We start from the raw sequence: 23,173 nt of genomic DNA on the forward strand, positions 1-23,173 counted from the left end.
TGTCTAATGACACTTGCTTTTCCCTACATTTTAACACTTGTCTGTAGTAAGACATCACATTATCATTTAAAAGGTCAATGCAACGGCCTGCTACAGCTTTATCTGGGTGAGTTTTTTCAACAAAACTTTGCAGTTCTTCCCATACTTCACACATTTTCTTAATCAAGAAGGGACATCCTCTACTGCCTCTACTCACAGCTATTTTCTTAGGTTGAACCTTACCAATGGCTTTCTTGAGACCCATGGCAAGATATATAATGACAACTTTTATGCTCAAATGGCCAAAAAACCGATAAAAAACTGTAAATCCTTGTGAAGAATTCAGGTGGGATAGTCACTGGACACGAGACACTGGTAAACTGAGGCGCGATCGCCATGCCACCACGCGCCAGTCGGCCTGTACACGTATCAACAAACTCGCGTCCCGAGGTAACCCTCGCCTTCCGAGACATATTTTTGGAGTAAATCCTGCTCGTCTTCCGAAAAACTCGCATACAGGGACACTCGCATTCCGAGGTACCACTGTATTGTAAAAATGGATGAAGCTTTTTTGTGTTTGTGGAGTATTTTAAATTTTTTTTGTATGTAAATTGGATAAAATCATTACTGCGATGAGAGGCTCGGTGATGCATCAATTTTATCGATATATATTGCTTTCCAGGGTGTCAAATTTATGTACGACTGTGTCACAGGGAAACAAATAGAAGAAAATTATGGGTGTATTATGGCTGATGAGATGGGGTTGGGGAAGACTCTACAGTGCATCACCCTGATGTGGACACTGCTGAGGCAGGGCCCAGACTCTCGACCCAGCATAGATAAGACTGTAGTGGTTGCTCCCTCCAGCTTAGTAAAGGCAAGTTGCATTACTGTCATGTGGCAACTCCTGAGATGGTGTTTGGAGTCTTGACCTACTGTAGACAAAACTAGTGGTTGCTCCATTCAGCATTTGTATATCTTATAAATTAAGTAATATTATTATAATATGTGATGGTCATGTCATGTAACTTCATTTAGATTTACATTCCTGATTGGTTTGAAATTATCTTAAGTTAATTACAGCAAAAAAAAAAAATACAACAAAAAAGTTAAATTTTTCAAATCATAACTAAGACAAACCACTTGGACTGGTTAGTACAGTGACGGCCTTGCTTCCTGCAGGTGGGCATTCACTCTGCGATGGTCTATGTGGTTGGGCACCATTCCTTCCCTCCATTCTATCCCAAATCCCTATCCTCATATCCCTTTCGAGTGCTATATACTGTAGTCATAATTGCTTAGCGCTTTCTCCTGATAAGGAGAAAGCTTTCTTCTCCCTTTCTCCTTTCTCCTTATCATAACAATAATATATTGATTTCTATTTGTAGGATAGGTTTCAGTCAACTATAGAAGCTATGGAAGTTAGTCATTGCAGAAGTTTTGTTCAATGAAAGTATTAGTTCTTGTGTATACATTTTTTTTGTATTGCTTATCAATTATAAAACTTCTCAACATTCTCCCTCTATTCTGTACATAAGGGGCATAACTAGCCTACCTCCCACAGTATTCAAAAGGGAACTTGATAAACACCTCCAAAGAATACCTAATCAACGTGAGTGTGATTCACACATCAGACTGCATCCGGTGGTGTCTTAACAGCCTGGTTGACAGACCTCTAACCAGGAGGCCTGGTCAGAGACTGGACCATGGGCACATTGATCTTTGGAACCACCTCAAGATAACCTCAAGGTTAAGGCTTTTTCAGTAGCTTTGTAGGACTAAATGGGATGCCACTGATGACTGACCAGAAGGGTATCTCATTACATTTAATGCTTGCTTTACGCATGTCATGTTGAGAAAATCTCTAAAGGGAAAAGAACTCACATCCTGGGTCACCCCCCAGGTGCATGCATTATCCACCAGACCACGATAGGCTAAAAGCAACAATGTGAAATCCACCCAGGATGTAAGTTCTATTTCATTGGATTTTTCCAAAGAATTTCTCATAGATTTATTATGCTATTTGCTATTTCATTATGCTCATCATGTTATTTGTAAGAAATCAACAGTTAGCAATAAATATTATGCAACATTTTCAGAACTGGTACAATGAGATCAACAAATGGTTAAAAGGGCAGCTAAATGCCTTAGCAATTGATTCAGGCACCAAGGAACAGATTGATTCGAACCTTAAAGGATTCATGGCAACTTATGGCCGACGTCCTGTTAATCCTGTACTGATAATATCCTATGAGACTTTCCGAATGCATGCCCACGTACTGCACCAGGGTGAAGTTGGCCTCGTGTTGTGTGATGAAGTAAGGACATAAACAATATTTGATATATATATATTTTACAAGCTGCTGATTCATTGCAAATGTTACTGTACTGTACTCCATTAACAAATGATTTTCAGGAATTTTTGTGATGCATTTAGGTATAAATTTTGTTAAATGTCATTTTTATACATGTCAGTTGTCAGGTGCAGTATGGCAAGTTGATCTGTTAGTCACAGTCTCTAACAAAGAACTTCCCTTCTCAAGGGCCATAGATTAAAGAACTGTGAAAACCAGACATATCAAGCACTAATGGGGCTTAAAGCTAAGCGTCGTGTTCTGCTCTCGGGAACCCCAATCCAAAATGATCTACTGGAATATTTTTCACTGGTGCACTTTGTCAATTCCGGAATTCTTGGAACAGCTCAGGAATTCAGAAAGAAATACGAGAGGGCAATATTACGAAGCCGGGATGCCGATGCTTCTGACAAGGATCACGAAATTGGAAAGGAGAAGTTAGAAGAACTGATTGCTATAGTCAGCAGGTAATTAGTCATGCTTTCCCTTTAATATATGTCAGAAATTGCCATATGAGAACTGGCTGCTTGGTTATCCATAGGAGCATAGGCAGGCTATATCTCTCATAACTTTTTTTTTTATAAATTGCTTGTTTCATGTAAGTTTTCAGTGGTTTATTATTTATCACAGATGCATCATAAGACGCACCAATGACATCCTGTCCAAGTATCTACCAGTGAAGATCGAGCATGTGGTGTGTTGCCCCATGACCTCCCTTCAACAGGATATGTATTTAAAGTTCATCAATTCATCAGCAGTTAAAAAACAGATCTCAGGTAAGTAAAAGACAATATCAGCAAATTTAGTGCAACAGATACGTTGAACATTGAAATGATTCATAGGATCAGTGTCCTCTGACCAGGCCTCCTAGTTAATGGTCTGGTTGAGCCAGACTCTTGGATGCATCTGCATGCTTTCTGATGTAAGATCCACAGATTGGGCTTATATGTAAGAATGAGGAGTGTGTGGAGGGTTGGTAGGCATAGTGAACCTGAGAAAACTGGATTTTAGATACGTATTGAAATGATATTAAAGTATGATATCTGAATGGAGAGACATAAAATAAATAACTGAACCCAAATATTTGAAATCAACGGAAAGTAACAACTTATTGACTCATCCTGGATCCTCATTTAGCTGAAACTGAGATATACCTGTATGCCTTGGTTTCGATTTGATAAGTGTCCAGGATAAGCCGAGACGTTGTTACTTTCCTTTCACTTCATATGGTGTGTAGGTTAGTATGTTTACTTTCAACTGCATCATTGTGACTTGACCTCTGTGAGAAACATTATGATTATAAGCATGTAGTGGCAAATTGCACGCTTCGCGAGCGATCTGGCCTGGGTTCGTATCCTGGCAGATGAAGATAGACTAGGCACCAATCCTTAACTGTATGCCTCTGTTCACCCAGCAGTGAACTACCTTGAGCAGTGAATCACCTGGTTGTTAAATGATTTGACGGGTCGTATTCCAGGGAAAATTAGGATTAAGGACCTGCCCGAAACGCTGTGTGTGTTAGTGGCTGTACAAGAATGTAACGCAACTTGTATATATAAATAAACAAAAACAAATAGTGTGAGATAATGAATTACATAGTGGAAAACATTCTGGAGAACCAGAATACCATAGCCTGCAGGCTATGTTAAACACTTGTGATGATAAGAAGGGAATTTGACAGGCTGTAGAGCAGACTGTGAGACTTACAATTCTTTAGAGATGTGGTGATGTAGAGAAGCACCAAATTGAGAACATCTTTAATGGCGGGGACATTCTGCACCCAAGGGCTATAAAGACCTTGTGGATGATATGTTTCATTAAAACCTGCACCCAACTTGGAATTGCTACATGCCATTGTCAATGCTTTATTCTCTGTTCAGTCAGATATGAAGACGTTGTTTGAGAGAATGGAAGGGAAATGTATACAAATAAAGCACAAGGGAAGAAAGTGGTGTGTAGGGAATTGACATTGTGTAAGGAAAGGTAGAAAATCCATGGGAGGCATAGTGAATGAAATATTAAAATACAATATTGAGTATGACTACCTAGAGACATTCCTGTTGTGGCCACCATCCTCAAGGGTAGTGCTCATAATTAATGAAACGGTAAACAGATAGTTTCTGGGATGTGTCAACTTGTCTGGTTAAGGGAAGATTTGGCTCAGGTGGGATTTTCATTTCCTATCTGCATGCTAGAAAATGAAAATCCAGAACCAAATCTTGAGAAAATATTGATGCCGTTTGTCATGGGTCTCATCTCATCATAAGGCTTCAGAATTTTCTCAGTGGTCATCATGTCTTTTGATTTCGTTGTGCTGTTAAGTTTTCATTCTTTTATAGGCGTTGATGGTCGGCTCGGCAACACCGCATTAGCTGCGATCACCAGCATGAAAAAGCTGTGTAATCATCCTGATTTGCTGTGGGAGAAGGTGAAGGCACGCGAACCTGGGTATGGAGAGCTGGACAGCTTATATCCACCAGGGCATAATCCCAAGTTAGTTGTCTGGTTATTTAGTTCATACCCATAGATGTTGTAATCCTTTATACCAACTTTATTGTACATCTTACAGCTTCATCTTTATTATTTCCATTAGTAATATTTTCTTGAGCAAGCCTTATTTATTTCATATTAATTCTTTTATTTGACTATGAAGATGCCCTGTATATGATAACTGTTGCATATTACCTAGCAAACAAAATTCTTCAGCAAATAATTTAAATGTAGTTGTACGTTCTTTGACACTATAAGCTGTGTTAGTGATCGATGTTCATGTTTGTACTATACATTCTGACACAACGGACTATATCTGCCAAATTCATTAGCTGGAAATACTAGAATAGTGTATTTGTATTCATTTAAAAATCTAAATCATAGTGAATCAAGAAGATTATTGTCAGATGACTTGAATACAGAAATCGAAATGATGTATACTGCTTATAGGTTACCTGTGGATGATAGTTTCATCCACAGGTAACCCATAGCTCTTTATGTATTTTGTGATCTTCATAATTTCAGGTATTGCTTGAAATAAATTTTGAGTACAGAGGAAAGTACCTTCTGATGGTCATTCAGAGATGTTTATATTGAGAATTATTCAGCATCGGTCATTATGTTGTGGCCTGGAGGGGGATTTATAAAATATTCCAGTTGTGTCCAGTGATGGAAAGTCAAACTGGCTGTAGCTGGAGTGTGCTATGTCCCAGGGGAGTGGGATATTATCAGTGTGTGACCGAGTGGCCTATTTACAGAAAATGCATTGCTGGATTTTACCCTATGCAGTTGCAGAAGGCCTGTCAGCTGTGTGTGTATCTATTGTGCGGTGTCTAGGTGTTGCAAGAAGTACTCAGGCTGCATGCGTCTAGGGTTACCTTCCCTGGGTGCCCGGTAGGTACTGCCTTTGCGTGTTCAGGGTTTTCTTCCCTGGGACGTTCGGGATTGTACTCCCTTTTGAGGTTGGTATCGCTTGTCATTAATCTCGCCCTTGGGGTTTAGCACAGGTCGTGGGGCTCTCCATCTGGCCCTGGGTAGGGAGTGTTGTTGGCTGGGGCACACTGTGTTTTGCGCAGCTAGCATAATCGCGGCAGCCATGTCTCTCTCTGGCCTCTGGTTGTTTGTGGTGTATTTTCAAAGGTTGTTAAGTTTTTCTTTTTATTTCCTGGAAGAGGTCTGCCTAGCTTTTGATTAGGTTTGCTTAGGTTGAGTTTGGTGAGCCTCCTCTTGACCTCTCGAGGCTGCACGCACAGCGTCCTTGGATTCGTTTGCCCGGTATTAGATGGGGTTCAACCGGCTTTAGTTACAACTGTGCCTGGGCTCTCCATCGGGATTCCTACTCCTGCGGGGCCTGGAAAATTCCTTGGGGCTCTATAGATATGTCTTCCAAGTCCCCACTCGCTTTGTGTGAGTTTGAATGTTGTTCGTTGCACTTGTCTCAGGGTGACGATCATCTGTTCTGCCTCCGTCATGCTGCTTGTTGGGTTGGTGACACCTAGGACCCGGAGTCGTGTGGGATTTGTTCCCTGCTCGTCATTCACATTACCCATTCTTTTTCATAAGATCTTAGGGGTCAGGCAGCGGCTGCATTGCATGGTAGATTTTTGTTGTTGCAACACGCCAGTTTGTTGCCTGCTCGGATGCCCCAGAGCTGCCTTATTTTGGTTTTAGGGACCCAGAATTGGTGATGCTAGTAGCTTACCTTGAGGTTACCTTGAGGTGCTTCCGGGGCTTAGTGTCCCCGCGGCCCGGTCGTCGACCAGGCCTCCTGGTTGCCGGACTGATCAACCAGGCTGTTGGATGCGGCTGCTCGCAGCCTGACGTATGTCAGGCTTCAACATTGTTTTTACCCGTTCCCCTGATTTCTTTCTCAGTGGGTATGGTTTGCCCTGCTCCTCTTCCCTGTTCCCATCTCCCAAACGTCTGAGGGTTTCGGAGTCGGGGCGGGGGTTTAACTTGGGACACGGCTTGGGCGGCTTCTGGAGCTGCCCTGTTCGATGCGGGTACGGAGGTGGTTGAGCTCGATTTTCCCACCGAGGTTTCTGGGTCCTGCCAACAGACCCTCCTTCTTTGAGGGTTTTCCCTTGGACTACCCCTTGTCTTCCAGGGCAGTGGGCATGGATGTGGATTCTGCTTCTTGGCCTGTGGTGTTGATTCCCGGGGCATGGGGAGAGTTGGCTTTGGGGCTCTTGGGCCCTGTTTGAGCCTGCCTGAGCTTTGGTGCCTTCGGGGCATGGGTGGTTGTTGCAGAGTTCAGGGTTTTCGTATCCCCCTTCCATGTATGAATTTAATTTGGGGGTGACCCCCCCCAAGGTTCGTTTCCGGGTTCCTTTGGGTTCTTCGGATTTGTCTTTCTGGAGGTTTTTTGCCTCTCGGGTTCCCCTGTGGATGTTTGGAAGGCTCTTGGCACCTACCTCCTACGTGACCCGGATTTTACCTCTGTTATGGACGCGGTCTCTTTTGAGTTTTGTTCTGCTTCCCTGTACTGGGTGCATTACGTGGTTCCTAGGGTCTTCCTGGATCTTCTTGACTTGCAGACTGCCCTTTCTTTGCTCTGGGGGGGCTTTGCCTGGTTTTTTGTCGTATCCGCGTGCTTGAATGATGTGAGGTTTACTTGGTGTTACAGGTTTTCTTGGGGGCTCTCTTGAGTTCCTCAATGAATGCTTTACGCCCCTGCACTTTCTAGTGAGCTTGGGTGTAGCCTTCAGGAGCTGTCTTTGGACTGGCTTGCAGAGGATGTAGAGGTGCTGAGTGCCAGGTCTTCGACTGGGGAGCTGGTCTCGGCGTCTCAGTTGTCGGCGGCGTTGCTGAAGCTGATTGTTTCTATTCTTCAGGAGGTGGTTTCTCTGTTATTTGTCTCTCACCTTGCGTGTCGACAAGCTGTTCTTGCCTTCTCTTTTGACTCTACTTGGGCCTGGCTCTTCAGTTTTTGACTCTCTGTTGTTGTTTTCTACGGACATTGTGAATTGGATTTTAGCGGTGGCGTGCTGAAGTTGCCGTCCTATTTCGGATTTGTTGGTGCTCTGGGGGTCGTTCTTGCTCTTTCTGGGGTGGTCGTGCCAGGGCTCGGGCATCGATAGCTCAAGATGGGCCATTGGTGCCAGCTGCTGCGCCAGCGTCTCTTCCGGGACCTTCTTCGTTTGGTTGGCGCCGTGGTCGCTCTGTTCGGAGGTCGGTTTCTCGGGGGTCGCATCGGCCATTTTGCAGGGCGCCCCATTGACGGGGCGATGGGTAGGGGGCAGCTGGCCCTGTTTGCCCCTCGCTTAGTCCCTTGATTCGTGGGAGTTTCGGGTTGTGTCCTCTGGTCTTTGGTGGCACTGGGCGGCTCCTCCTCCTCCTCTAGGGGGGTTTGGGCCTGATGGGGCAGGCTTCCTCCCCATTGCTTTGTCGGGTCATCCTGGAGTGAGTATGCTTGGGCGTAGTCGAAACGACCTCGTCCCTCAAGTGGGTTTCTCATTTGTTTTCAGGTCCGAAAAGGGACGGCATAGTTCTTCGGTTCATTCTGAACTTGTCCCATCTGAACTGTTGGATTCCTTGCCCCTCCTTTCGGATGACCACTCTGTTCCAGGTTCGGCCTTCTTCTCGATCCGGATGCTTGGATGGTGTCCCTAGACCTGAAGGATGTGTATTGGCATGTTCCTATTCATCCAGAGTTCAGGAACTGGTTAGGTTTTGTGCTGTGGGCATCAGGCTTACTGATTTTGCTGCCTTCCATTTGGGCTGAATCTGTCACCTCACATTTTTAAGCGTCTTACCCAGGTCATGGTGGCCCGTCTGCATCTGCTAGGTGTTCAGGTGTTGACCTACCTCGACGACTGGTTGGTCTGGGCTCCCAGCCAGTCTGCTTGTCTGCTCGCCAGGGATTTGATTCTTTCCCAGCTCGTTGAGTTTGGGTTCCTGGTAAACTGAAGGAAGTTACATTGGGTTCCGTGCCATGTTCAGACTTAGCTGGGCCTGGTCTGGAATTTTCAGACAGCATCTGTGTCCCTCCTGCGGCGTTGCTTCGGCTGCGGTCCCGCCTTTGGCTGTTCTTGGAGGGGTCCTGGGTTACTCGTCGGTTGCTCAAGCAACTGTGCGGGGTGTCTGAACTTCGCCTTGCTGGTTTTCCCGCTGGGTCGGGTTTGGCTTCGGAGGCTGTTCTGGTTCTTTTGGAGCAGTCCCTTCCGCCACTTGCGAACGCTGGGTTCATCCCTCTTGGGCCTTGCGTCAATTGCTGCATCTCTGGCTTCCTCTTTGGGTTTTTCGGGGTTCAGTGCCTTGGTACCTATGTTCCCTCGCTCAATGTGTTCAAGGATGCCTCGTTCCTCGGCGTGGGTTTTATGACCAGTACTCATCAGGCTGGTCAGGGTCATTAGGGTTTGTCATACTGTCGGGCTCACAGCACGGTGTGGGATTTCGCGGTTGTGTGGCTCTCGCTACAGTGGATTCGGCTTGCTCGGGGCTCTGTGATCTGGCTCCATTCGGGCCGCTCCCCAGTGGTTCAGTGTCTGAACCGGAGGGGAGGGGGTCACTTTGGTCCGTGGGTCTTTGGGGCTGGTCACTTCAATGGCTCATCTGCTGAGTTCTCAGGGTGCTCTCCATTCGATTCACATCCGAGAGGGGCGTCCAAGGTTCTGGCGGAAGGCCCGTTTTGGTTCATTCCTCTGTCCACAGAGTGGACGGTCGACCCCGACTCCTACAGTTGGCTTTGCTGGACATTCGTGTGCCCGGTCGTGGGCCTCTTTGTGTCAGCTTGGTTTCGGTGCCGCCCAGTGTATGTAGCGTTCTTTCCTGACTGTGAAACCTTCGCAGTAGATGCTTTTCAACTGGATTGGTCGAGGTGGGGGTCCCTTTACCTTGTTTTCCCGGTCTAGCTGTTGCTTCGGGTTTTCACTCGGCTTGAATCCTTTCGAGGTGCGAGTGATTCTCCTGGCTCCATGGTGGCCGGCCCAGTCTTGGTTTCAAGCGCTGCTTGCTCAGTGTCCGAACCCGAGAGTTTTTCTGCAGCTCCACCTCTTTCAGCAGGTTGGGCCAGTGAGGTACCTTGCTGGTTTGCCCAACTCCTCCACTCTTTGTATTTGGTGTTTTTGACGTGAGTGTATCACCATTTGTATGGTGATCAGGTGGCTTCTCTGATGGCATCCCACCTGCAGTCTTCCTCTCAGTGACAGTATGAAGTCTCTTGGCATTCTTTTTGCCATTTCCTTTCCCTTCGTAGATTGTCATCCATTTCTGATCGTATTGTTTTGTCCTTTTTCTCTTGGCTTTTTCAGACTGGCATCTTATGCCAAATGCTTTCGCTTCTTATCGTGCAGCGTTGGCGGAGCCGCTCCAGCTTGCATTCTGGGTGGATGTCATTTCTGCTTTGTTCTTCTAGCTCTCTCATGCATTTTTTCACCTCCGGCCTGCTTTTGCGCCGCCTGAGCCATCCTGGTCTTTGGACCGGGTGCTCTCTTTTCTTTCTTCTAGACCCTCAGAGGCTTTAGCCTTTGTGGGGTAGGGTTAGGGAGCTTAATGCTCTCCTCCGGCGCAGAGGTTTCTGCTCCTTTGGCCCTGGGGAGGGGGTGTTTTGTTTGTTTGCAGCCATCTCCTTTTCTGGGGAAGAATGAGACGGTGGGCTTCCGGAGGGGTCCGTGGGTTATTGATGTTTAGTTGGTCAGGCCAGAGGTGCATCATGTTTTGTGTCCTGTTATGGCTCTCCGCCGTTATCTGCGCACCTCGGGTTCTGTGTCCGGGGACACGCTTTGGGTAGATCCGGTGTCTCTTGTTCCCTGTTCCAGGGTTCGGGTCTCTCAGGTCATCTGCAGGGTTATCAAAATCTAGCCAGCCTTTAGTCTACCCATGGGCACGAGGGGTTTGCAGCTCTTGATGCAGTTTTTGGTGACATGTCTTGGGCTGACATTCAGGCACGGGGATTTTGGAGGTTGAACAGGGTCTTGTCCACCTGTTATTTTGTGAACATTCTGGGCCACCAGCGGCCTTGTGTGGCCTTGGGCTGTCAGTTGCAGCCAGTTGTCCCGTCTTCGTCTTTAGGCATGCGGTGCTATTGCCTCCCGGGTAAGCGCCTTTTCTGTGGGGAGCCCCTACGGCTCCCTGGAGCTATCGAGCTTATTGTGTGACATGATAAACCGAGACATTAGCTATGGAGTTCAACCTACCAAGGACCACGAGCCAGAACCTGGCCCCTTCATAGATGTTTCAGGGAGAAATGGTGCTGGAAACCCCCCCTCCCTGTGGTTGGGGTTTTTCCATAACTTCTATCAACTGGGGTTAGGCACCCAGAAAGGTAGGCATGACAAAACAAACCCCACATGCTAATAAACTAACAACTAAAGACTGAAAAGGAAGGCAGAACTCACTTTAATTCCAAGGAAACAAGCAAACAAGCAAATGTCACACTCGGACCTGGGGGGGCGTTAGTTGCTTTTACTTTGGTTCAGTCCACGCTCCCTGGTCCTTCCCCTGTTGTTCATCCCATACATCTTCCCCCCCTAATTCCGGCTCCCAAATGAGGGTTTGGGAGGGTTCCGGAGTCAGAGCGAGGTTTAGTTGGTAATGAGACTCTGGCAGCTTTGGGGTCTGCCCCATTAGGGTCAGGAGCGGAGGCATTTGAGCCGGTTCCTTCTGCCAAGGCTTCTGGGTCCCACCAGCAGGCCCCCCTTCCTGCAAGTCTTTCCCCTGGACTTTGCCTTTTCCTCAGGGGGTAGAGGGTATGGAGGACTGCTCTGCCCCGGGTCCTGACTTGGGGGATCTCGGGGCTGGGGAAGAGTTGACCTGGGGGTCTTGAGCCCCCTTTGACCCAGCTTAGGTGCTAGTGCCTTCAAGCCCCACAAAGATGTTGCAGGGGGAGGGGTTTTCTTATCCTTCCCTGTATGAGTATGGTTTGGGTTCAGCTCCTTCCCGGGTTTGGTTCTGGGCCACCTTTGGGTACCTCTGCCCCATCTTTCCAGAGGTTTTCTGCCTCTCGTATCTCCACGGGGGAAGTTCGGGAGGCTCTTGTGGCATACCCCCCTGCGAGACCCGGATTCCGCCTCTATTATGGATCCGTCCTCGTTTTAAGTTCGGTTCTTCCCCGTTTTGGGTGCATTTAGAGGTTTCAGAGTCTTCCTGGCTAGCAGACTGCCCTTTCTTTTCGTTGGGGGTGTGGCATGGGTTCTGTTGGTCCCGCACACTTGAATAGCGAGAAACGTCTACCGTTCTACAGTTTACCTAGGGGGGGGGCGAGTTTGAGTGCCTTAATGCATGCTTATTTGCCCCTGTGCTTTCTTGGTATGCTGTCCTTGTGCAGCTGCACATGTAGGTTCCTTCCCCTTTTGGCATCCTTGGTTGCGGAGGATTTGTGCACCCGTGGGCATTTGGCCTCGGTCTTGCACTTCTTTTCCTTTCTCGAGCTGTCTTCTGCCTGGCTTGAGGAGGATGTGTAGGCGTTGAGTGCCGGGCCTTCGTCTGGGGTGCTGTCCTCGGCGGTTAGGGCGTTGGCCAAACTGTTGAAGCCTCTTTGCGCCTATCCTGAAGGAGACGGTGTCTCTGTTCTTTGCTTCTCGCCTTGCGTACAGTCAGGCTGTGCTCAGCCTTTCAGAAATTTGCTTGGGCCCTGGCTCTTAGGTTATCGTCTCCATTTTGCCCATTGCTGTTTGCGGAGGCTGCGGTCATTCAGTTTTTGCAGGCGACTTCGTCTAGTTGTCGTCCTATGTCGGACTTGCTGGTTCTCCAGGGCAGCCGTTCTTGGCCTTCTCGAAGGGGTTGTGCCAGGGTTCGGGGTTCCACAGGTCAAGGTGAGCCATTGGTGCCAGCTTCTGAGCTGACGTTGCATTTGGAGCTGGTGTTGTCTGATTGACGCAATGATCGCTGTGTTTGGTGGTCGGCTTCTCGTAAGGGGGTGTTGGCCCTTTCGCGGTTTGCCCGTTCTGTTCGGTGGTCGACTTCTCGTAAGGGAATGTCGGCCATTTCGCAAACCCAGTTGAAGGGGCAATAGGGGGGGGGGGTGCTAGCTCGGTTTGCTCATGCTTGGTCCCATAATTTGTGGCCGTTTTCGGTCGTGTAATCCAGCCTGTGATAGTGTTGGGCGGCTCCTCCTTCGGGGGGTTTGGGGCTGGCGGGGCAGGCGCCAGCCTGCCCCGCCAGCCCCAAACTTTTCTGGTGGGGTCCCCCTGTGCTTCGTCGGGTCATCTTGGAGTGGGTGAGCTTGGGCATGGTTGAAATCACCCCGTCCCTCAGGTGGGTTTCCCCGCCTGTTTCCAGCGCCACAATGGGATTGTACAGATCTGCAGTTCATTCTGGACTTGTCCTGTCTGAACCCCTGGATTCCTTGCCGCTTTTTTCGTATGACTACTCTGTCTCAAGTCCTGCTTTTGTTTGAGCCAGGTGCCTGGATGGTGTCCCTGGACCTCAAGGACGCTTATTGGCATATTCCTTTTCATCTGGGGTTCAGGGATTGGTTAGGTTTTGTAGTGGGGCTTTCGTTGCCTTCCTTTTTGGTTGAATCTGGGACCTCCCTTATTCACACGTCTTACCCGGGTCGTGGTGACCCGTCTGCGTCTGTTAAGGATTCGGGTCCTGACCTACCTCGACGACTGACTGGTGTGGGCTCCCATTTGATCCACTTGTCTGCTCATCAGGGGTGTGGTTCTTTCCCAGTTCGCCAGGTTCAGGTTCATGGTGAACTGGAGGAAGTCCCATCTGGTTCCGTCACAGGTTTGGACCTATCTGGGTCTTATTTGGGAATCACATACTGTTTCCTTGTTTCTCCCTCCAGAGGCATTGCTGCGGCTGTGATCCCACCTTCGGCCTTTTCTGGTGGGGTCCCGGGTCACCCGGCGGTTGCTCGAGCAGATGTGTGGGAGTTTGAACTTCGCTTTGCTGGTCTACCCGCTGGGTCGGGTTTGGCTTCGGCGCCTGTTCTGGTTCCTTCGGGGACGCCCCCTTCTGCCTTTCTCGTGAATGCTAGGTTCGTCCTCCAGGGGCCTTGCATCAGCTGCTGCATTGCAGGCTTCCTCTTTAGGGTTTTCAGGGTTCAGTGCCTTGGCGCCTACCCGAATCCCCCGCACGATGTGTTCATGAACGCGTCGTCTCTAGTCTGGGGCTTTGTGACCAGTGCTCACCAGGCCAACTAGGGATGGTGGGGTCCGTCCTTCCATTGGGCTCACAGCACAGTGTGGGAGTTCGTGGTAGTCTGGTTTTCGCTTTAGAGGGGTCAGGTTGCTTGGGGTTTGACCATTTGGCTTGATTTAGAATGTTCCTCGGTGATTCATTGCCTGAACCGCAGGGGTTCTCTTTGGTCCTTGCCCCATTGGGGCTGGTCACTTTGAGTGGCTCACATGCTGGTTTCTTGGCTCTCCATGCGGTTCATATCCAGGGAGTGTCCAACGTCCTAGCAGACAGCCTGTCTTGGTTCATTCCCCTGTCCACAGAATGGATGGTCGACGCCGACTCCTTTTGTTGGCTCTGCCAGATGTACCGAGTCCTGGAAGTGGACCTCTTCGAGTCGGCGTAGTCTCTGCATCTCTAGGTCTATGTGGCGCCTTTCCCCGACTGCGAGGCGGTCGCGATTAACGCCTTTCGGCATTACTGGTCGAGGTGGGGTTACCTGTACCTCTTTCCCCCCGGTGCAGCTGTTGCTTCGGGTTCTAGCTCGGTTGGAGTCCTACCCAGGGAGAGTAGTGCTCGTGGACCCTTGGTGGCCGGCCCAGCCTTGGTTTCAGGCGCTGATTACTCGGTGTGCGAACTCGGGGTGTTTCCCCGCAGTTCCGCCTCTTTCAGCAGGTCGGACCAGTTCAATACGTGGCTGGTTCGGTCTTCTCCTCTGCTCTTCGTGTCTGTTTTTTTTTTTTGATGCAGGTTTATCACCATCTGTATGGTGATCAGGTGGCTTCGTTGATGGTGTTCCACCTGAGAGCTTCATCTCGGTGACAGTATGAAGTTTTCTGGCGTTCTTTTTGCCATTTTCTCTCTCTTTGTAGGTTGTCTTTAATTTCGGATTGGGTTTTCTTGTCCTTTCTTTCTTGTTTTTTTTCAAAACCGTCATTTGATGCCTAATACTGTCGCCTCGTATAGTGCAGTACTGGTGGAGCCATTCTATCTTGCGTTCGGGGTGGACATCTTATCGGCCCTGTTCCATAAGCTTTCTCGTGCTTTGTTTCACCTCTGGCCTGCTCATGTGCCGCCTAAGCCATCCTGGTCCTTACCTTGAGGTTACCTTGAGGTGCTTCCGGGGCTTAGCATCCCCGCGGTCCGGTCGTTGACCAGGCCTCTTGGTTGCTGGACTGATCAACCAGGCTTAGGCAGGATCCTTAGACAAGGTGCTCTCCTATCCTTCCTCTCCTCGATTTGTGGTGTCCCTTCGGTTCAGGATTGTTTTTCCAAGGCTCTGTATTTGTTGGCATTGGCCTCTGAGGGTTGGGTCGGGGAGCTTCATGCTCTCCTCTGATGCAGGGGTTTCTGCTCTTTCAGTCCTGGTGGTAGGTTTGCTTGTTTGCAGCTGCCTCCTTCTTTTCTGGCAAAGAACGAGACGGCTGCTTTCCGAATGGGTCCTTGGCTCATTGATGCTTGGTTGGCCAGGCCTGGGGTGCATCATGTGTTGTGTCCGGTTGCGGCTCTCCACTGTTATCTGCACGCTTCGGCTTTGGTGGCTGGGGATGCGTTTCGGGTTGATCCGCTTTCCCTGTTCTAGGGCTTGGGTCTCCCAGGTCGTCCGCAGGGTTATTGAGTTTAGCCAGCCTGCAGTCTATCCTCATGCCCATGACGTTAGGAAGTTTGTTGCTTTGGCTGCCGTGTTTGGCAACATGTCTTGGGCTGATATTCGGGTGCGGGGATTTTGGAGGTCGAACAGGGTCCCAGTCGCCCGTTATTTGCTGAACGTTCCTGCTCCTGGGCATTCCTTTGTTGCTTTGGGGTCGCAGGTTGCAGCCAGTTGTCTCGACTTCTCGTTGAGGAGTTTGTGGTGGCCGCCTCCTGGGTATGTCCCTCTTTTCCTTATACTGTATTTGGGTATGTAGCTCCAGGGAGCCATAGGGGCTCCCCACAGAAACCAGCATTGAATGTAATGAAACACTATTTTCTGGATGAGCCCTGGAGGCTTCCTGGCAACCTCCCTCCCTCCAGTCAGCGGTCGACATTTTCGAGTTGTTTTGATACTTAGCTTTCGAACTGAAAGCCTGAGTAGCTGGCACTGGGAGGTCTGGGGCTTCCCCTCCCGGGAAGGAGAGGGCTGTGCGGATAAGCGGCGCTACAGTGAAGTGTGACCTTTGCTTGTTTGCTAGTTTAATTGGGATTGGAGGGAGTTTTGCCTACCTTTTTGGTTTTTAGTTGTTAGTTTCTTAGCATGTGGGGTTTGTTTTGTTATGCCTATCTTTCTGGGTGCCTAACTCCAGTTGATGGCAGATAAGAAAAACCCCAACTACAGGGGAGGGGGTTGCCAGCGCCATTGCTTCCTGAAACCTCTGTGAAGGGGCCAGGTTCTGGCTCGTGGTCCCTGGTTGGTCGAACTCTATAGCTAATGTCCCAGTCGACCATATCACACATTAGCCCGATAGCTCCATGGAGCCTCCAGGGTTCAACCTGAAAATGGCATTTCATTATATTCAATGCTGGTTTTTTACTTATCTGTGGGTACTGTATTTAGCTGCAGCGAGCTGACGGGGCTTCCCCCAGAAATCCAGCGTTGAATGTAATGAAATGCCAATTTCTGGGTATATCCCCAGAGGCTCCCTTCCACCCTCCCTCCCTCTTGTCTGTGGCTTGTTTTCAGTCTACGAACTGCCTGTGTCAGTGCTTGGACGCCTGGGCGGGGCTTCCTTCCCCTCTACTAGGGAGGTCACTAATGAGCAGGCGCATTGGTTGAGTGGACATTTGCTTGTTTGTTGTTTCCTCTTGGGAGGAGTTCTTGGGGTTTGTTCAGTCTTAGGTTGCAATGTTTTACCAGTTGGGGCTTGTAGTTGTCCTCCTACCTTTCTGGGTGATACCCCTGGTCGATGGCAGACATGACTATACTCTCACAAAATGGAGTGTTTCATAAGCCATTGCTCCCTTCGCCTCTCTGAGGGAACTCAGGTTCTGGCTCGTGGTTCCCGGTAGGCAAAGTACTCCTATTAACTAATGCTCTAGACTAATATAATGGATATCAGTCCATTAGCGGCAGGGAGCCTATGGGGCTCAACCCAGAAAATGACGTTTCATTACATTCAACACTGAATTTGTATTATGTAGTGAAAAAGTTCTACCTTGTAAGCATTACAGTACTCTACAGAAAAATTCTTTTGTGTAATTTCAGACATTTAAAGCCCGAGTTATCTGGGAAAATTGCAGTTTTGGACACGCTTCTTGCCCTGATTCGTAGCTCAAGCGATGACAAGGTTGTTCTTATTTCCAACTATACACAGACTCTTGACCTCTTCCAGCAGTTAGCCGCCCTGAGGAATTACCCATATGTTCGTCTTGATGGGTCCATGTCTATTAAAAAAAGATCAAAGGTGAGAGTTTCCCTGTCTGTTTCCCCTGACATGACCCCCACTTCATTGAGATTTTCAGTGTTATTTTCCCTTCTTTTAAAAGATAAATGATTGGTGCTAGGAAGTATGAATGAGAAGAAAGGTGAGAGTAGAACATGGCATAACAAATATTTGCTTAAAACTTAACACAAAAGGTTTGAGACGTACAACACACGGTGAGTGTGAGCTACAGTACAGTACAGCCCAGGTTCAATGAACTGTTTGGAACAAAACCCAATTCAATGCAGTGAGGGATTTGTTAGAACCGAAGATGCCTCCAGGGTACATTTCCCATGCCTTATGGGCTAATTTCACTTAGCAAAATTTTTGTTTCAACCAATAATAGACAACTACCAAAATTTGTTTACCTCATCTAGGTCATTTCTCATGTCCCCAGCCTCAAAACTCATTTCAAAAGGTAGCAGGGCCATACCTGAGTGAATGAAAACTTTCCCAACTTGAAATGAAAACAAACCATAGAATTTGGTTTTAAATATTCTCAATAGCTTTTCCCAAGTCTCCATTTGTTTCTTATAATGTTAAGTCCATCCACAAAAGTCATCAAAAATATGATTGGAAGCATATTAAGAGTTACCATTCATACCCTAGTATTTCCTGTGCTCTTTGAGCTGATGTTACTGAGCAAAATGTTAATTTCAACCTGTCATATGAAGGACAACTACCAAGAGAACCTGTCTGTAAAGATATTTCATTACATCTAGCATATTTCTCATGCCATAGCCTTGAAACCTCATTTTCGAAGGAAAAAGGATCAATATTTGTGAACAAAAACTAGGGAACCTCAATTAAAATGAACCATAGAATTTGATATTAAATATCTCAATGGCTTTCCTGAAGGACCCTTACTATTGCTTGTATTGTTGTACCCATCTACAAAAATAATTAAAAATGTGTTTGGAACTTTTAGCAAATCTTGATGGAACCACATCTAGCAAATTTCCCATAGCCAATTCTCGAAAGCTACTTTTCAAAGGAAAAAGGGCCCATATTTTATTGAACAACAACCTCTGCAACTGGAAATAAAAAAGCAGCATAGAATTTGGTTTTAAATATGCTCAATGGCTTTCATTCTTAATGATCTCCCAACTACTATATTTCTTGTAATGTTGCCTCCATTGGTGAATTTGGTCCCAACATCCTAAGCAAGTCCATATTCCCCACTTCCTGTTCATCAAATTGGGTGAGCATATCTGAGTGTGTGTTCCAACCAGAGGTTCGTTGAATCGAGGTTCCAATTTTGTTTCAGTTGAATATTGACAAATGCTGTACAGTTTGACTGACACAGAAATTACATGTTAGACTGCTATCATTATGTATATTACATATCTTTCCAAGAAAAATGTGTTGATGCTGTGATCATGGTACAATAAGGTTTGATATCGGAGTGTATTACACTACAGTTCAGTATTTAATATCCAAGTGTGCTATAATAATACACAACATAATTCAATATGACAGTGTTTACTGGTGCAAAACATGAGACACATTTATATTGAGACACATAGCTGAATGTAATAAACATGTGTGTAACATTATTTAATGATCTCTTGAAATATAAGCAACTGATTAATTTAATGCATGTAGAAATTAACATTAACGTTCTAACCTGTCAGTTCTTTCCCAACCGTAAATGTTCTGGGTGTCTCGAGGTCCCACGCAGCGACACCGAGAATGTTTATTCTTGCTTACTTTAAATTTATAGAATTTAAAACATAAGACATAAGAATGAAGGTAACTGCAGAAGGCCTATTGGCCCATACAAGGCAGCTCCTATTTATGTACACCCAATTTCATTCATATATATATGTCTAACCTACGCTTAAAACAATCAAGGGCTCCTGCTTCTATTATTATACACTGTAATTGGTTCTACAAATCAACAACCCTGTTACCAAACCAGTATTTACCCAGGTCTTTCCTAAAACTAAACTTACCCAATTGGGTAAGAAACGACTACCATTGTTTCGTGTTCTATTTTGTATTGATGCCTTTAATACCCTATTAATATCCCTATTAATGGGCTATTAATAGCCCATTCATCCACTAAATGAGTGGATGGATAAATAATTATAAATGATAATTTGTGGTCATAATGTTTGCAAATGCAAATCGCATTTGCAAGTGCAAATGCGATTTGATAATAGAATTTGGGATGGTGCTGAATATACAAATTGTTGTGTACATTTCAACACTCCTCACATATTTCTCAACATTGCTCATTTGTTTAACAACATGAATAAAAATAAAACATGTGGAAATGTGCACACATTATTGGTTATGTCACTGTAGAAAAGACAATAAATATAAATTTCATACTTTTCTGACAGGTAATTTGCAAAATACACCATTATATAGTGAACATTCTCACAAGCAGATCAGTTACTGTTTTGTGTGATAGAGAGTTGGCCAAGCTAATTCCTGATAAGTCCCCTGATACTGTGCTCTAAATAAATAAATAAAATTAAATAAAATAGGGATTTTGGGGAATTTCAAGATGGATGGCACATTTTAGCATCATCGAAATGTTTACTTTCAGAGTACAGGTGACACATTTTACCATCATTGGAATGTTTACTTTCAGAGTACAGGTGACACATTTTACCATCATTGGAATGTTTACTTTCAGAGTACAGGTGACACATTTTACCATCATTGGAATGTTTACTTTCAGAGTACAGGTGACACATTTTACCATCATTGGAATGTTTACTTTCAGAGTACAGGTGATACATTTTACCATCATTGGAATGTTTACTTTCAGAGTACAGGTGACACATTTTAGCATCATCAATATGATTACTTTCAGCATACAGGTGACACATTTTAGCGTCATCGATATGTTCACTTTCAGAGTACAGGTGACACATTTTAGCGTCATCGATATGTTCACTTTCAGAGTACAGGTGACACATTTTAGCGTCATCGATATGTTCACTTTCAGAGTACAGGTGACACATTTTTGCCGCATCGGAATGATTACTTTCTGAGTATAGGTGACACATTTTAGCGTTATCAAAATGCCAAAGTGTAAAGGCAAGAAATGTAGGTAAATAATAATGACAATTATGCATTAAATATTTAAATAGTTAATATTCATATTTTGGAAATTAACACCTATTACTACATATTGTTTTAGTTCCTGATGTTGGGGACAGGATGTCTGTACATAGGCCAAGCAAGGTCCCCCTGGGCTAACTACCGGGTTTGATTTCTGAGCTGAATGAGATGTTTGGGCATGTTTCCTTACATTTGATGCTTATGTTCACCTAGCTGCAAATAGGTACCTAGGAGCTAGATCAATGTTGTGGGGTTGCATCCTGATCAGGGTCAGTAGTTGGCTTAGTGGGACAATGGTAAAGAGTAACAGGCTTCCTGTCCCAGACATTGAGTAATCAGTACAGTACTACCTTAGTAAAATATCAGTATTCATAAGACAGAACACAAAACAATGGGTATAAATTAGATAAGTTTAGATTTAGGAAAGACCTGGGTAAATACTGGTTCGGCAACAGGGTTGTTGATTTGTGGAACCAATTACCACGTAACATAATACAAGTAGGATCCCCTTGATGGTTTCAAGCATAGGTTAGGCATATATGAATGAGATTGGATGGATATAAGTAGGAGCTGCCTTGTATGGGCCAATAGGCCTTCTGCAGTTGCCTTCATTCTTATGGTCTTAAGTTCTTATAATACAGTATGCTGTATTCTGTTTATATTGAGCATGAAAGCATGTTTGTTATTATTTTAAAATTATTGTGCTCTTTGACCAGATTGTGGATAAGTTTAATGACCCGACTGGAGGAGACTTTATCTTCATGTTGAGCAGTAAAGCAGGTGGATGTGGCCTTAACCTCATTGGTGCCAACCGTCTAGTAATGTTTGACCCCGACTGGAATCCAGCCAACGATGACCAGGCCATGGCCCGAGTGTGGCGCGACGGACAAAAAAAGAAGTGCTTCATATATCGTCTTCTAGCCGTACGTCCATATTATTCGTGATCTGTGGTTAACCACTGTACTGCGCGAAGCGCCTTTAGGTGCTCTGAGAGTTGTGCAATTTTTTTAATTAGGCTATATTTTAATTTTTTTTAATGTTTTCATTACTCTTTGTGTTTTGAAATGGAAATAGTAGAGTTTAGAAACATTTTGACATTAACTTTACCTGAATATTTATAAAAACGGCAAAAATATGTCCTTGAAAATTGCGCTAAGAAGTTTTTACCAAAACCATGTGCGCAGTGCAGGGGTTAATGAGGTTTAAAGTTGTAATATTTCATCTTTCCTTTGTTCCTTTCTTCCAAATATTAGTACCATGTCTTAAGAAGCAAGGAGAGAGATAAGGTTATTATCAGGAGAAAGCACTAAGTCACTTTGGCTATACTGTACCTGTATGGCAATTGGAAGGTATATAAGGAATAGATAGGACCTGGGATAGGTCCTATCAGAAGGAATGGACGGCTCCCAACCACTTATACCATCAGGGATTAGATGCCAACCATGCAAGAATTAAGGCCCTAGTTCTACTAACCACTTCAAGTGTTCATATGTTTCCAGTTTGTAGTTCTCTGTATTCTTTGTCCTCCTCAGCAGTAACTTGTCTAATCTATAACAGTGGGCTAATCTGTTCATTTTAAATGAAGAAATGACACTGTTTCTGTCCGTCCTGTATCATTATCTTCACTATTTGGCTTCATGCAGATTTCTTTTCTTTATTTTTCTTTCTATTTTTCAGACTTTTTCTTATTTATCCTCTTTTTCCTTTCCTTTCCTTTTAAATCTTCCTTCTCTTAATCTTACTTTTTCTTGTTCCTTTCTTTTTCTCTTATTCTTTCCTTTCATCTTATTCTTACCTTTCATCTTATTTTTCTTTCATGTTATTCTTGTCTTTCATTGTATTTTTATCTTCCTCTTTCTTCCTCTCATACCTTATATTGTTTGCTCTACCACAGTCTTTGTATCACACGACTTGATAATGGTCAAGGCTGGACTGAAACAGTGCCGTTTCTTCATTTTCAGTTGTGGGTTGGATATCTACTCTTCAGCCATGTTATTGTGACTCCTCTGTTTATTTGATTTAGAAAGAAATTCATTTCATATTAAATATTTACTGTTTTCAGACTGGAAGTATAGAAGAAAAGATCTTCCAGCGGCAAGCTCATAAAAAGGCCTTGAGCAGTTGTGTGGTAGACTGTGAAGAAGACGTCCAGCGGCATTTCTCGGTTTCCGAATTACGGGAACTTTTTATTTTTAATCAAAATACAATGTCGGATACTCACGACAAGTAAGTTAACATTGTCTTGATATATATCATTACCTGTATTGAGAGAGTTGTTAAACTAAATAGTCTTGGCACTTATTTATAATGTCAATATTGTACTTTTTCCTTTTCTGGGCTATTACATTCATTTGCTCCCTAAGCTTAAAATTCTCTGTATTAACCCTTGAGCGGAGATAATTGTATATAATACGATTTTGGTATGACTTCATGTATGGCACATATTGTATACTGTATATACGATTCTTTTTAAAGTACTGTACTGTACCATGTAAGATTTAAAAGTCCAGCGCGTTAAAGACAAGATTCTTGGACACTTAGGAAGCGTGACATTCAGATATCTATACCACAGGGATCTTTTCAAATAACATTGCTTGGTAGGCCCTTCAAGGCCTCCCTAGCCCTCTTGACACAAAGACTCTCCTTATGTTACATAGCCCTCTGTACCTTTTGATGTAAGGACTGTCAAGAGGTACGGTACATTCCATAAAGTCACAAAGCCCTTCCGAATCATCATTCTTTGTACAAGAACATAAGAATGAAGGTAACTGCAGAAGGCCTATTGGCCCATACGAGGCAGCTCCTATT

At 45.4% G+C, this 23,173-nt stretch overlaps 1 protein-coding gene across 2 annotated transcripts in view; it reads left to right on the forward strand.

Annotated features, from left to right (window-relative positions):
- okr (DNA repair and recombination protein RAD54-like okr) overlaps positions 1-23,173 on the forward strand; it is a 43,240-nt gene that overhangs the window by 4,740 nt on the left and 15,327 nt on the right. For both annotated transcript variants that reach the window (XM_069327292.1, XM_069327293.1), the window contains 8 exons: positions 662-856; positions 2,079-2,297; positions 2,523-2,800; positions 2,964-3,109; positions 4,673-4,826; positions 17,071-17,269; positions 21,082-21,288; positions 22,428-22,591. In XM_069327292.1, the coding sequence (XP_069183393.1) occupies positions 662-856; positions 2,079-2,297; positions 2,523-2,800; positions 2,964-3,109; positions 4,673-4,826; positions 17,071-17,269; positions 21,082-21,288; positions 22,428-22,591 (1,562 nt within the window). The remainder of the gene's footprint in view (positions 1-661; positions 857-2,078; positions 2,298-2,522; positions 2,801-2,963; positions 3,110-4,672; positions 4,827-17,070; positions 17,270-21,081; positions 21,289-22,427; positions 22,592-23,173) is intronic.

The sequence above is a fragment of the Procambarus clarkii genome, chromosome 19 (assembly GCF_040958095.1).
Source record: "Procambarus clarkii isolate CNS0578487 chromosome 19, FALCON_Pclarkii_2.0, whole genome shotgun sequence".
In the NCBI taxonomy this organism is placed as follows: domain Eukaryota; kingdom Metazoa; phylum Arthropoda; class Malacostraca; order Decapoda; family Cambaridae; genus Procambarus; species Procambarus clarkii.